Source organism: Otolemur garnettii, unplaced genomic scaffold (assembly GCF_000181295.1).
Source record: "Otolemur garnettii isolate 467f Iridium unplaced genomic scaffold, OtoGar3 scaffold00014, whole genome shotgun sequence".
NCBI lineage: Eukaryota > Metazoa > Chordata > Mammalia > Primates > Galagidae > Otolemur > Otolemur garnettii.
This window is the reverse complement of record NW_003852409.1, coordinates 23,421,768-23,436,441: the sequence shown is the minus strand read 5'-3', so window position 1 is coordinate 23,436,441 and position 14,674 is coordinate 23,421,768. Positions and strand designations below refer to the sequence as shown.

Sequence of the window (14,674 nt, the reverse complement as noted above, 5' to 3'; positions counted from 1 at the left end):
CAGGTTGAGGGTGCTGCGTTCGGTGCAGTCCCTGCCCAGGTTGAGGGTGCTGCGTTCGGTGCAGTCCCTGCCCAGGTTGAGGGTGCTGCGTTCAAGATTCTTTCCCCTTCACTTGGGAGACGGTGAAGCGCACAGACTCTGAATGTCACAGATGGGTTTCGTCCTGTAACACTCCTTTGCACTTCGGTTGTCAGACCAGCTATCCACCTTCACTACACCACTGGGGTGGGGGTGCTTTGTTGGAAACCTCCTGGTGGGAAGTTTTGTAGCTGCTCTTAAAAATCTGAAGAGTGGCTTAACCTTTGACCCAGCAATTCCCTTTCTCGGAGACCTCAAGAAATCATGGGATAATATTCATATAAGAGTGCTTTTATCATCATCTTGTTTGTTATAATAAACAATAACACTAACATTTATTGAATACTTACTTTGTGGCAGGCACTGTTCTCAGAAGTTTGTGAAGTATTACTAGATAAATGTTTGTTAAATCAGAAAAATTTAAACACTTTAAAAATAGGGAACTGATTCAATAAATTGTAGTACATTCATATGGTATAAATATGTATACGTACAAATTTAGCACATTCATACATTTCATTTTTGAATGAATAGATAGCTTTCAAAAGTGATGATACAAATTTTTATTGGCACAAAAGGATGTTTATAGTTTACTAATAAAATTGATATGTACTAAATGTTTTTATTTTTATAGAAAATGTCTGAAAGACTATGTACTAAAATGTTGACTTAGTTATCCTTAGCAAAAAGACTACGGATGATACTTTTTTTCTTATCTGTGTTTTTGAATTATAGAAATTAAGTTATAAAAACTTCTGGCGTTTTTGAAACGTTTGGCACAGGTCTATGGGAGAAATGACTAATAGGTGTCTCCCATCTCTTGGGGGCAGCTGACCTCATCAGCACACTGTTCTTTCTGTGTCCTGCCCCTCTGCCTCTGTTTGCAGCAAAGCAGTGGAGACCTTAGCTGAGGGGGGCGGCTCTGAAGTGCAGCGGGTGAAGGAAGATGCGCGGAGGCAGGTGCAGCAGGTGGAAGAGGCCCTGAGCGCCAAGATACTCCTTTTAGAAGAGGTGAGTCTGGGAAGCCTGAGGGGAATGTTTTCTTAGAGTGGGTAAATAGCTTGGCTTCCTTTTTCATAAACTGTCAGTGTCAGCAGAAGCAACAGCTACCCTTCTCGAGTATCCCCTGGGTTCTAGCCTCATTGGAGGTGTTTTACACCTGTAATTTCTAATGCTTAGACCCTGCAGACAGGCCCTTGCTGTCTTCATTCCTGTGTGAGGACACTTAGGTTCAGAGACAAGTACTGACTTGTCCAAGTTTAATCCTGGATTTAAACCTGTGACTGATGACTGTAGAGCAGGCGTCCTCAAACTATGGCCTGTGGGCCACATGCGACCCGCCCAGGACATTTATCCAGCCAGCTGGGTGTTTTTGCCGCCGCTGCCTGTCCTGCTTAGCAGCTGACTTGTCCTGGGGCCTGCAGTCTGGCCCTCCAGCGGTCTGAGGGACAGTGAACTGGCCCCCTGTTTAAAAAGTTTGAGGACCCCTGCTTTAGAGCCTGTGTTCTTTTTGTAAATACCACTCTGCTTATTGTTTAGTATGGTCTTTAACTTTAAAGACATGCAAGCTGCGGGCCAGAGAAGGGAAGTGACTTCCTGGTATTAGCCACGCCTGGTAGGAGATTCCTGACCTTTAGGCCATTGCTTGCCTGTCTGGCTCGGGCTCCGGCTCCTGCCCCCAGCCTCCTCCCTCTGTCCTCCAGTGCTCACTGAGTGTCTGCTCTGTTTGGCAGTGTGTGTCGCTTCTCCTTTTACAATTCTTACTTAGGGGTTTCTGAGACTGTGGTAGGAGTCACGATATTTCCTGGCTCAAAACTCCTGTCTCTCTACCGTTACAACACCTTCCTTCATTGTAAGCTAGCATTAAGTAATATTATTTACTTCTTGGTCTTTGATGTCTGTTGTTTCATCTCCGTTTCTCTACCTGAAACTCTGGTTCTTCTTCATAGATTTGAAGAGGAATGGCCCCCAGAAAACACTCTGGGGTGCAAAAAGCAGTTACTGCGTTTTGTAGCCTGCAGTTTTCCATTTATGGTGTTCACGCCAGTCCTTGTGTCTTCCCCTTCAGGGCGTGTAGATGTTAGGTCCAAGATACAGGCAAGGAAATGGAGGCTCAGAGAGGTTAGAATCTTAGCCTAGATCGTAAGTGGGAGAGCTGGAACTAAAAGAAAGGTCTTCTAGATCCCCAATTCTGTTTTTATTTAAAATGTGATTATGAGATACCACCTGTTTGTTCAGTCGTCTACTTTTCCCCAGTAAGTTTTGGAGTTCCACACATCTGCTGTGTCACTTCCTGGCTTTATCATTTGCCTTGCCTGAGACTCCGCTGCTGCATCTGTAAAATGAGGATGGTGATACCTAATTGGCAGTGGCAATTGTAATAATAACTGTGTTACTAACAGTTTATTGAAGGCGTACCGTTGGGTAAGCCACCTTCTGCTTCTTAACTTGCACTGATGTTAGTTAATCCTTTTAGTAAACCAATGAGGTAAACACGCTTATCATCCTTTTTCTTTCTTTTTTTTAAACAGATGATGGAACAGGGACAGAGTGGCTAAGTCACTTGCTCAAGGTCACATAGGCAGTAAATGTCAGGTGGTCTGGGCACAGACTTGCTGAACTGCCATACTCTACTATCTCATATACATAACTTTGTAAAGTTGGGTGAGGATCAAAGGTAATAGGTGTCAAGCTCCTTGCTTAGAGCCTGGCATTTAGTACACATTAGTAAATAACAGGATTTGTTGTTTGTTGTCTAAGAATATGGGACATGACTTTTTCCAGCTTCCACCAAGGTTGGCAGGCTAGTCTCCTGTGGAGATATTGGTGGGGAAGGCTCTATGGAGGGCAAGTGCGGGCTGGAGAAAGCCACCATAACCTTCCTGTGACCCAGCGGGCACTTGACAGTCTTGTGACAGCTCTTTGATAGGATGGTCGGTATCCCTGTTTTATAGATTGGGAAGCTGGGATTCAGAGAGGTTAAGCGACCACCTGAGGTCATACAGTAAGTAAATGAGAGAGCTGAGTTTTGAACTCAGTTTGATTTGACTCTTATCGTTGTGATGTAATCAGAGGCAGCTGGCATGACGAGAGTAGTTGAAGATTCATGTCTACTCTGAGGACACTTTCATGAGCACCAGGGCCTTTTCCCTCACACGGATGCTGCTTGTATGATTTAGGTAATTTTCTGGCAGGCTTCACTGAGCTCTTAGGAAGAACATAGAGTTTTTTTTTTTAACACCTAGATCACCTTGGAGATATAGAAAATGTAGTTTAGAATTGTGTAGTCATTATCTTAAGAAGATAGTAAGGGGGGCAGTGGGTGTGGAGTGAATTTGTATGGAGATTATGGTGGCTCTTTGAAATTTACGTATGTTTAGTGTTGAGAGGTACATTTCTCCTTGTTCACATTGAAGCTATAAATATTGATCTGATTTTTCAAAACCAAAAATACAGTTCTTGTAGCGTCGAATCTTTTCCATTGGAAATGCCTATTACTCTTCAGGATACAAGAGGGAAAAATGGCTGGCAAATGTATTTATTACCGATTCTCTCCATGTATAATACAATTTAGGGAGGGGAAATGTGCCGGAGAAAAAGTCATAAATATTTATATTTTAATCCAATTTCCTTTCAAAATGTTCCCAATTGTATTGAAAAATTGCATCAAATGCATTTAATTTAACTCCAGGATGTGAAAGCCGCCCAAGCAGAACTGGAAAAGGCCTTTGCAGGGACAGAAATGGAGAAGGCTCTGCGGCTGAGCTTGGAAAGCAAGCTCTCAGAGATGAAGAAGATCCGCGAGGGGGACTTGGAGATGGTGCTGGTCCTGGAGGAGAAAGACAGGTCTGGTTCTTGTCTCTGTTACCCTGACATCCCACTGTCTGACCGCGTGGGGAAGGAGTTAATCCTTTTCCTGGCCTCCTTTCCCTTCCTCCTCTCCGTGCTCCCCACAGGACTTGAGTGACTTACTGAAACATGCCCAACACAGTGGGGTAGGAAACTAGGGACAAAAACAGGGTGAAAGGGACATGAGGACAGAGATAGAGTCCACCCATATGTCTGCTAGCTGACACTCGTGCTGAGGAGTTCTGCTTACATTCTAATGATAAATTGAACATCTAGTTCTGGCTCTAAATTTCCTGATAGCCAAAGGAAAAAGGGAAAAACAATCTTGGTGGCCCTGAGATTCATATTGTTAACAAGATAAAGCAAGCCAGCAACTAGGAAGCTCAGTTTTACTTGGTACTATGAGAGGGAAATTTTTCTTGTGGTTCTTTCCAGAGGAAACAATGAGTGACTACAGCCTCACAGTAAATACAAGTAGAATTTAAGTGACTTGCTTTTATCTCATCTTTGTTTTTTGAGACAGTCTCACTCAGTTGCCCCTGGATAGAGTACCATGGTGTCATGGTACTCACAGCCACCTCCTGAGTAGCTGGGACTACAGGTGCCCACCACAGTGCCCAGCTGTTTTTAGAGACAGGGTCTTACTCTAGCTCAGAGCTGGTCTCGAACTCGTGAGCTCAGGCAGTCTGCCCGCCTTGGCCTTCCAGAGTGCTGGGAACAGGCTTGAGCTACTGTGCCTGGCCTTCATGTCATCTTTCAATGCCAGCTAAAGCCCACCATTAGTGCAGGGGACCAAAACCAACAACGTAGACCCAATACAGAGCTTTTTCACCATCCAGGGTAAAATGTAGTCATTTAGATGAGAGAAAGGGGTAGCCAAGATGGCCTTTAGGCAGTCTTTAATGCTCATCATATCTTGCAGCCAAACTTGGTCAAGACTTGTCAGGAGAAATTTGATTGTAGTCTTTACCATGACTCTCACAGTGGGATACTCTTGCCTTGCCTTGTCAGTTACTGAGGGTTAACTAACTGTAAGTGCAACTGATGGCTAATCTGTGACCCATCGGTTGAAGAGCCAAGCTTGTTTGGAAGTTGGTGGAAATTGTTCTGCACCACTGATCTGTTTCAGAGGATTCAGACCACTTCCTTCTCCTTGATCTTGCTGTGCCTCCTGTGTTGATGAGCCCAGGGTGGTGTTTAGGTCCTTGGGCCTGATTGCCCTGGTTTCTCAGCTTACACTACTGTCTGTACCACCTTTTGAGATCTGAGTCTACTAATTGTTGCTATTTATGGGTTAAAAACTCAGGTGAGCAAACCTCATAAGGTTATTAACAGAACAAGAGTATAGCCCCTGAGGGAGAGCCCATGGTTGCCTTGTCAGTGCCTGACCTTCAGCATTTGGAGGAGTGACCATTTATTTGGTGTTCTGTGACCTTTTCTTAGCTTTGGTCTGGAAGATGGAAGTTTTGTGATTAGTCATCTCAGGATGAGACTTTATTCCTGAGCATTTTCTACTCAACTCAGTGGTGATTAGAATAAAGGAGTGAGTGATACAGATAGAGTCTCTTTCTCCAGAAATCTAAATTGTCTAAATTTAAGCTTATCATCTAGCTAGGTGGAAGGGGCGGGAACGGAATGAAAAGTGCTGGATGGGGTAAATATGGGTTAACATATTTAATTCAGTTTGGAGGGATTAGGAAAAGCTTCCTAGAGGAAGTACTCGAGTGAGGAGTTGCTTGCATCAAGAAAAGGAAGTAAGGGTGTTCTAGGCATCGGGCACAGTGTGTGTGGAAGTCCAAAGACAAGAGGGACAGGGCATGGCTGAGACACAGAAAGGCACAGCAGGGTCCAGGTCCTGTGTTGTGTACCAGAAAGGAGTAGGGAAGAAGTGAGGAGAGGAAAGCTGGGGAGATCACCGGGGCCTTGGGAAGAGTTTGGGTTTTAACCTAAAGGCATGTAACAACCCACTGAAGAACTAAGGTGGAGCTTGGGGAAATGTCAGGAATCAGGTTTAAATTTAGAGAGATCCCTTGGCTGCTGTCTGGGGGATGGATTGGTGCTGGGCTGGATGCAAGACTACTTTTCAGGCTAATTCACAGATCCAGACGAGAACTGATGGTGACCAGGATGGAGGTGACAACTAGGAGTGCAGGAGAACAGGCAGAGGCAGAAGATGGAGTGGACATGGTGGGTGTGGAGGGCTTGGCGACTGACTGGATTTAGGGGAGATGGGAAAGGCTGCGGTGGTATCCCCTCACCCAGGTTTTTCGTATGAGCAACTGTGGGCTGGTAGTACATTTTGCAGAGTTTGGTGAACAAAAAGGGACAAAGGGGAAATGTTTTTGGGTAGAGGGAGTGGAAAGACGATGCTTTCACTTGGGACAAGTTAGGTTTGAGGACTCTATGAGCATCTGTGAGTATGGGTGGCTGGGCATATGGATTACAGCTTCAATTAAAGGAGATAGAGATTCTTTCCTTAACTCACCGCTGAGCATGACCTTGGGAATGCACTCTGTGAAGGAATGGAGGGAAGGATGCCATCCTGCTTATATGGAACTCCTTGTATAGAGATTCAAAAAAAAGATTGTTGTAACTGAAGCTGTGATAGAGAGGAGCCCAAGGTTTTGTGTTGTGTCAAAAGCAAGGGAGTGATCACCTCTGCCTGGGCGGGGGTGGGAGGAGAAGTCCTGGAGCTGGGTGAGGACACCTTGCCGAGCAGAGGGAATGGCACATGCAAAGGTGCAGAGCCTGGCACATGTCCAGGTGATCAGAAAAGAAAGTGGTCCCGGCTGACATGTGCCACAGATGCTGGACTTCTCATTTCTCTGCAAAGAGGGAATTTGGGAAGGGTTAGTTTAGTGTTTATCAAGCACTCACTGGGGTCTCTATGGACGTGGGTGGCCAGTTCAGAGCTTTGCTAAAGTCTGCCTCTCCCTGGGATTTCCCACAGATGGGTTAGACAGGCCCAGGAACCCCATCTGTCGGTCCTGTGGATGCGTCCGTCTTTCAGGGATAGATGTGTCCCAGATGGGCTCTCAGAGACTAGGGCAGCAGCGGGATGCCATCTCCGGCTGTCTTGTGAAACTCTCCTGGACCTGGGATGAGTGTGTCCCCTTCCTGATGGAAGCCTGCCTAGTCCAGATCAGAAGGTTAGCACAGAGTTGAAGCAGAGTCCTTGGTTTTGCCCTGGTGAAATGGACCCAGATGTGCCATGCAGACTGACCTGCTGTTGAGCAGGGCAGACTGTCAAATCTTTAGGGTTCAGGCACCCCTTACGTGGGTGGGTACTACCAGTATCTCTCTGGGCTCCACCTCTCCTTTTTGTTTTTTGAGCCAGGATCTCACTCTGTTGCCCAGGCTAGAGTGCTGTGGGAGTCAGCCTAGCTTACAGCAACCTCAAACTTCTGGGCTCAAGTGATCTTCTTGCTGTAGCCTCCCACATAGCTGGAACTACAGGTGCCCATCACCATGCCTGGCTGATTTTTCTATTTTTAGTAGAAACAGAATCTTGCTTTGCTCAGGCTGGTCTCAAACTTCTGCCTCAGCCTCCCAGAGGTGCCAGGATTATCGGATGAGCCACCAGGCTGGTCCACCCTCCTTTCCAAAGGGACATGCTTTAGCTACTTTCTTTCTTTCATTCTGATCTTCGAGCTGTTCTGTATCCTTAAGGCCATCGTTGTGGAAGAGCCTGCAGTTCCCATTTGGCCGACATACTTGTTTTATTGGCCTACAGTGTTTTCAAGAGTTTGACTTAGCTGCCAATATGTAAAAATCTGACTTTCCCATAGCAGTCTGGATTTCCAACTCCTCTTGAAAGCCTGGAAGATGTGGCAGTCCCAGGCAAGTGTCTGGTGGCTCCCTTTAGCTGGGCCTGGTTATCCAGTCTGGCTATATTTTGGTCTGCTGTATTCCGTTTTTCCCAGAACTTGCTTTAAGGTAACTTAAAAAACAGAAGAAGAAAAATAAGAATTTTATCATTGAGATATAGATTATATATGACAGTTTGGTGACTTCTCACTCTCCAGCTGACTGTGTGATGGTTTCCTGTGAGAGAGGAGACTGAGGCTGTCTGCAGGGCCCTCTGATCTGGTGGCCTCAGAGCTGGGGCCTCGAATGCCCTGCACAGGAGTTTGGGCTTGATCTCGAAAGTCAGTGGTATAAACCTTGCCTGAGAAGCCTTTGAGAGACATTCCCTGTTTGGAGCAGCTCTGCCTTACTGGTTTCGTTTGCTTAGATTTTGGTAACATTTCTTTTGGAAAGAGAATTTCTTGGTCAGAAATAAATGAATAATTCTCTGCTGTCAGCATTGGGGGCCATCGAGACCATTGAAGGTCTTTGGACCTTCCATATGTGTGACTTGGCCAGACCATGGTCTGGCAGCTCTGAGTTGTACCAACTAGAGCCAGGCTAGAGGCAGGGGGACCTGTTAATGTCACACAAATTCGGGCCCTTAATTTTCAACCTGCAAAAGATATTTCCGTTTATGTTCAGTCACTGGACATGTCTCCTTTGAAGATGTCTGGCCCCATCTCCTACCTCCTCCTGCTCCACTGAGCTAAGAGAATAGCTTAGAATTAATATTTAAATTTTGTTCTCTTTTAGACTGATTGAGGAGTTGAAGCTGTCTTTGAAGAGCAAAGAAGCTTTAATTCAGAGCCTTAAAGAGGAGAAATCTCAGCTGGCATCTCCTGATGAGAATGTGTCATCTGGAGAGCTCCGAGGACTTTCTGCTGCTCTAAGGGAAGAACACGAGAGAGAAATGGAGGTAAGGTGATGGGACGGGATGGGGAGGGCTTTAATTAGCTCATAGTCCATCCTCAGGTTCACATAGTTCACTTCTGAGTATGAGTTCCCTGTCAGCTGAGGAGCCAGCACAAACTGCCTTATCAGTGGCCCTGTCAGCCTCCTGTTCATATGAAGAGTCCGCTTAAAAACCAATCCCATGCCTGCTTGCCTCTGTTTCACCATGTATTTATTTATTGGTGCCTAGGGACTTTTACTTCCATTTTGGGAGTTTTCTTCGGATGTACTCGTGGTGCATTGTTTGTGTCCATTTTGCCATTGTAGTTAGAGTTAGGCTCAAGGCCAGCTTTAGTCTGCACCTTGGCAGGTAGTGGGGGATGGGAACTCACCTGTATTGGGCTTGGCAGCATATGAGGGGCTAATGTCTCATCTGGTTCAATCTTCCCAGCCACCTGGTAAAGTAGAGAGCATTGTCTCCTTGTTGAGTTTAGAACCAGGCTCAGAGGAGTCATTATATTTTTCCAGGTTCCAAGAGGTGGTTTACTAGGCAGCCTCCCCAGCAAACTCTTTTGAAGAGGGTGGGTAGGCGGGGATGCATAGGCAGGTCTTAGTCTAGGCCCTCCATTGCCTGAGGTATGTTCACATTAGTGATGTTCTGGATGTTCACAAAAAGTCTTGGTTTCTTTATGGAGCCGGGCCTCTGTCCCCTTGGTTCTGTAGTATCCCTCACTAGAGTTTATCCTTTTAGCCCCATCCCCACTCCCTGGTGCTGCCTCCTGCAGGCCTTCCCTGTCTTGTTCAGCAGAACCTTGGTTTACTCTTCATGGGGCTGGTGGCCAGTCAGGTGGGTTGCTTATCTTCACGTTCTCCTTCACTCCAGTCAGGAAGGAGGGACACTTGCTTCAATGGGTTCGTCCTGGGGGAAGTTAGTAAATGGGGGTCATTTTAATTGTTCTGATGAAGCTATTGGATTGTGGACCCCACTGATGCTTTTTCTTAGGCTGCTCAAGTGGAGCGTCAGAAGGAGAGAGATCGCTTTGAGGAGAGGATCCAGGTATGTTGATTTTTAAAATTCACTGAAAATTTATCCTATCCTTGCCTCTTGTTTTATTCTGAGTACAACAGAAAATTCTGTGTAACTGTTTCTGTCATTTATTGACTGCTACTGTGTGCCAGTCCAGTGTAAGGTGCTTTAGAAAGGGGTTCTCAGTCTTTGCAATAACCCTGTGAAGCCGTCCCACCCACTTTACAGATGTGGTTCCTGAGGCTCAGAGAGGTGAGGTCGCTCACCCACCGTCTGCCAGGAAGAGGTAAAGCTCTGTGGTCCCTCGGTCACGGCAGCTGGCGTTAGTGTACTGCCTGCCGGCTTAGAAAGTGCTCTCACATCCATTATGTCATTTGATCTGCGCAGCAGCCCGGGAGGAAGGCGGCAGTGATTATCCTCAGAAATGTACTGACTATCAATGTGTAGTTCAGTCTCCATCAAAAGGAATGAAATTAATGATCTGTTATTTCCCCTAAATAACCTGGTATGAAAGACTCTGATGTGACTGTATTCAAATTCCAGAAGGCACTGGAATCCTTCCCATAGGAATAGCTGTCATCATCTTAACTGATCTGATCCCTTTCCCTTCACCCAGCTTGTTGCCATGAGCAGTAACACAGTAACTTGGAGCCAATGCCACTGCGTTCAGCTCCACTTGGAAACATTAATCACAGGTTGACAGGAATAAGATAGAATAACTGCATTTGAGTGTGCTCTTAAAGATATATTTACAGTGCATTTTGGTTGGAACGCATCAACTTAGTGAATCTTTTTCTAATCTAATTTAGGCACTTCAGGAGGACCTGCAAGAGAAGGAAAGAGAAATTGCCATCGAGAAGAAAAATAGTTTAAAGAGGGATAAAGCCATTCAGGGTTTAACCATGGCATTAAAATCAAAGGACAGAGAGGTATGTCTGACACACTTGAAGTGAGATTTTTCTTTGTTAGCGCCTGTGACTGGTCTGTCTTACCCTGCATTTTTAGCGTTAGATAAAAGTTTATTAGAGAGCTGAGATAGGAGTGAAAGTGGGAAAACGATTCTTTAGTCAGTTGGAAATCCTTTGGGTGTGTCTGATCCAGTGTTGTCCAGTAGAAATATGAATTAGGTGTATAATTTTACATTTTCTAGTAGCCACATTAAAAGAAGTAAAAAGAAACAAGTGAAGTTAATTTTAATAATTATATATTTGTATCTCAAACATAATCATTTCAACATGTAATTAGTAAAACAAAAGCAGTAATGAGGTATTTAACGTTTTTTTTTTTTTTAGAGCGAAGTCTTCGAAGTCCAGAAGTACTCGTAGCTTATCTTAATTTAGACTAACCACATCTTGCTTGCCAAGAGCTGCATGTGGCTAGTTGCAGGTGTGGTCTTTTGACGGATAGCAGAAAGAGACAAAGGAGTTTGGGGAGGCAAGGCCATGCCTATGAACCAGTGATAGAGCTATCTGGGGCACCCTGTTGAATTTGGGATCCAAGGTGGTGGCAGACAGTTCTGTGCTGTTTTTTCATCTTAGTATAGCAGTTGGTTGTGTCCCAGTAACTGTGCTAGGCACAGACTCAGAGAAGAAAACCCAGCTCTGTTTCCAAGTTTAGTGGGGTGTATAGGTGATGGGTGTTGTGACTGAGGGAAGTGCAGGGGCTGGGGAGGTACAGAGGGTCCTGATCTAGATTGGACATGGACGTGGAGAGCAGTGTGCAGAGGAGAAGAGGCTGAGCTCCATCTCACGGGTGAGTAGGAATTAGGTGGGAAGGCAGGTAGGGACAGGCATGGCATTGTGGACAGAGGCATAGGACATTCATTATTCAGGCATTAAGACAGGAAAGACAGGGATGCATACCTCAGATAGTTTGGAGCTGTCAGAGCACAGAGTGTAATACTTAAGGGAGGCAAGAGAAGAAGCCGGAGCAGGTGTAAAGGGCTCGCTGGTGGAGGGCCTTATCCTTCTGAGCTGCTTGGGTAGCACTCAGGCCATTGAAGGCTCTTCAACAGGAGGGGTATGAGCACATTTTCATTTTAGAGAGGTGTCTGGCTGTATTTGGGGAGTGGATTACAGGAGACAGTGGAGGCAGGGAGGCCAGTAGCTGAGTTAAGAACCAAGAAACAATGAATTAGAGCAACAAGTAGGAATGGAGGAGTAGGGGTTCATTCAAGAAATGAAATTAGAAATATTAGAAATATAGCTGGGAAAATTAGATGATTAAAGTAGGACTTTAGAGAAGAAGCAGTCAAGGATGCCTTAGGTGTCTGGCTCTGCATGACTAGGATATGGTGGTGCTACCAACTTACCTTAAAGCACAGAAAAATAGAGAATGGGGCCAGCCATGGTGGCTCACACCTGTAATCTTAGCACTCTGAGAGGCTGAGGCAGATGGATTGCTTGAGCTCAAGAGTTGGAAATTAGCCTGAGCAAGAGCGAGACCCTGTTGCTACTAAAAACAGAGTAGCCAGATCTGTAGTCCCAGCTACTTGAGAGGCTGAGACAAGAAGATTACTTGAGCCCAAGAGTTTGAGGTTACTGTGAGCTATGATGCCCCAGCCCTCTACCCAGGGTGACAGAGTGAGACTCTGTCTCAAAAGAAAAAAAAAAAAAGAAGAAGAAAATAAAGTAGAGCATGGCGAGATGGTCTGGAGAGGGAGGTGGTGAGTCTGTTTAGAAAGTTTTGACTTTGAGGAGCACCCAGGACCTCTAGGTGGCAGATGATGTGATGTCTAAAGCTTGGAGAGAACTCAATTCTCTAGAGGTTGCTCGGGGAATGACTCGTATACAAATGTGAGTTAAAATTCTAAGAGTTGACCTACCGGTTCACAGAGAGTGTAGAATGGGAAAGGAGAAAGCTAAGGATAGGACTGCAGGTGACGGCAGGATTTCTAAGATGGGGAAAGGAGTCCGCAAAGGAGATGGAGGGAATGGCTGCAGAGAGGGAAACTAACCAGGAAACTGTGGTGTTGGAGAAGCTGAAGAAGAGTGAGGGTTTGAGTAATAACCAGTGTCAGATGCAGCGGAGATCTGGCTCCTAAGAATAGTTATAATTTGTATCGTGTGTTGGGAGGGCAAGGCCCTGCTGAGGTTGGAGCTGAGGTTGTGACACCAGTGCTGGGACACTGTGATAGTCCAGGACTTGTCAGTAGTTCATGTTTGACACCTGGGAATGGGAGAAAGTCACTAGAGCAGTGGTTCTCAACCTTCCTAATGCCGCAATACAGTTCCTCATGTTGTGGTGACCCCACACTTATAAGAGGAGCGGTGTCTCGGTTCCTAGGACCATCGGAAATATGTGTTTTCCGATGGTCTTAGGCAGGGGTTGTCAGACTTTTAAAACAGGGGGCCAGTTCACTGTCCCTCAGACCGTTGGAGGGCTGGACTGCGGGCCCCGGGATGAGTCGGCTGCTAAGCAGGCCAGGCAGTGGCGGCAAAAATACCCGGCAGGCTGGATAAATGTCCTAGGCAGGCCGCATGTGGCCCGTGGGCCATAGTTTGAGGATGCCTGGTCTTCGGCAACCCCTGTGAAAGGGGAAAGGGTCATTCGACCCCCAAAGGGGTCGCGACCCGTAGGTTGAGAGCTGCTGCACTAGAGGATGAGGAAGTCTGGGACTAGCCAGGCCTCAGGTTGTTGGCTGGTCTTCTATATGGGTAATAATAATGCTAACACTTAGTGGGAGCCAGGACTTGGATTAGCACCAACACACATTTCCCATTTAACCCTAACACAACAGTTGGGTGAGTGGTGGTACCCTTATTTAACACTTGAGGAAAGGGATTCTCAAAGAGACCTTGCCTGAAGTCAGCCTACTAGAAATCTCATTCAGGTCTTTTCTGACCATAGAAACCATACACAGTTGAGCAGGAGAGGAGAGCCCAGTTGCGTACTTGGCTGTGAGTCCTTATTTTTCCCCAGGTTGAAGAACTTATCTCTGAGATCGAAGAGCTCAGCGCTGCTTTTGTTGAAGCCCGAGAGGCTGCGCAGAGGGAGGAGTTCCAGGTGAGTGCTCACTTGCCTTAGTGGCTGGCTCTTTGATCCTGACTCCTGGGAGGTGAGGACTTTGCAGCTCTTGGGTGATTTTAATATAAGGACAACCGTGGGTGGTCTTTAGTGATAGAATTAGCTCATGTAATTAAAGGGAGAGTCTCCAGGCCCCTCCTCGGTATGATAATGATAATGCTAAGTATCCCCACCAAGCACCCCCACCATTAGGAGTGCTGAGTTTACTTTGTGCCAAGTAATGGTCCAATATATGTGGATTATCTCAGCAGTCTGCACAGCCTGTGGGGAAGGTAATTATCAGCCCCGTGGTATTTGTGAGGTTTTGGGGCCAAGTGAGGGTGTGCAGCCTGGTTATCGTCACCCAGCTAGCAAGTGGTGGAGTTGGATTTAAATGCAGTAACTGCTGATAGTAACAGTAGACATTTATCAGACACACACTATGTGCCAAGCCCTGCTCAGCGCTCCCCATATTATCTCAGTTATCTGTGCAGTAACTCTACAAAGTAGGCACTGTTAATACTCTTATTTCACTGCTAAGGAAATCCGGGTTGGGTTCAGGTACCTTGTTCAGGGTCCCATATGTGATAGTGGTAGAGGTTGGATTGACCCCAGTCTCACTCCCAGGGTCGTGTTTTTACCTGTCTCTGACACCTCCCCTCACCTGGCTCTTTGGCCCCAGCTGCTCCTTTCCAGGTTTCTGTTCCAGGCGTTGCTGTTTTCTGGCCTGCTTTTCTCTTTTGCCCCACAGCCTTGTACTGCAAGGATTCCTATTGATCAGTCCCTTGCAGTATGCTTCTAATTTTAATTTTGTGTTTTGTTATTTGAACATTTTTTTTCATGTTTCTAGTTTCCCTATACAGTTTGTACCTATTATTAATAATTTAATGAATCAATAAAGTTCCATCATCAGAATAAGTCTGTACTGCCTAAAGCTCTCTCCTCTTAAGGCTTGCACTGATGTTGCTTTTGGTT

The 14,674-nt window shown here is 45.9% G+C and overlaps 1 protein-coding gene across 2 annotated transcripts in view; it reads left to right on the top strand.

The window, feature by feature from the left end:
• The window catches only part of CDK5RAP2 (CDK5 regulatory subunit associated protein 2), a 190,200-nt gene that overhangs the window by 40,313 nt on the left and 135,213 nt on the right, over positions 1-14,674 (top strand). For both annotated transcript variants that reach the window (XM_012802462.2, XM_023510586.1), the window contains 6 exons: positions 966-1,089; positions 3,770-3,924; positions 8,530-8,692; positions 9,671-9,724; positions 10,504-10,623; positions 13,616-13,699. In XM_012802462.2, the coding sequence (XP_012657916.1) occupies positions 966-1,089; positions 3,770-3,924; positions 8,530-8,692; positions 9,671-9,724; positions 10,504-10,623; positions 13,616-13,699 (700 nt within the window). The remainder of the gene's footprint in view (positions 1-965; positions 1,090-3,769; positions 3,925-8,529; positions 8,693-9,670; positions 9,725-10,503; positions 10,624-13,615; positions 13,700-14,674) is intronic.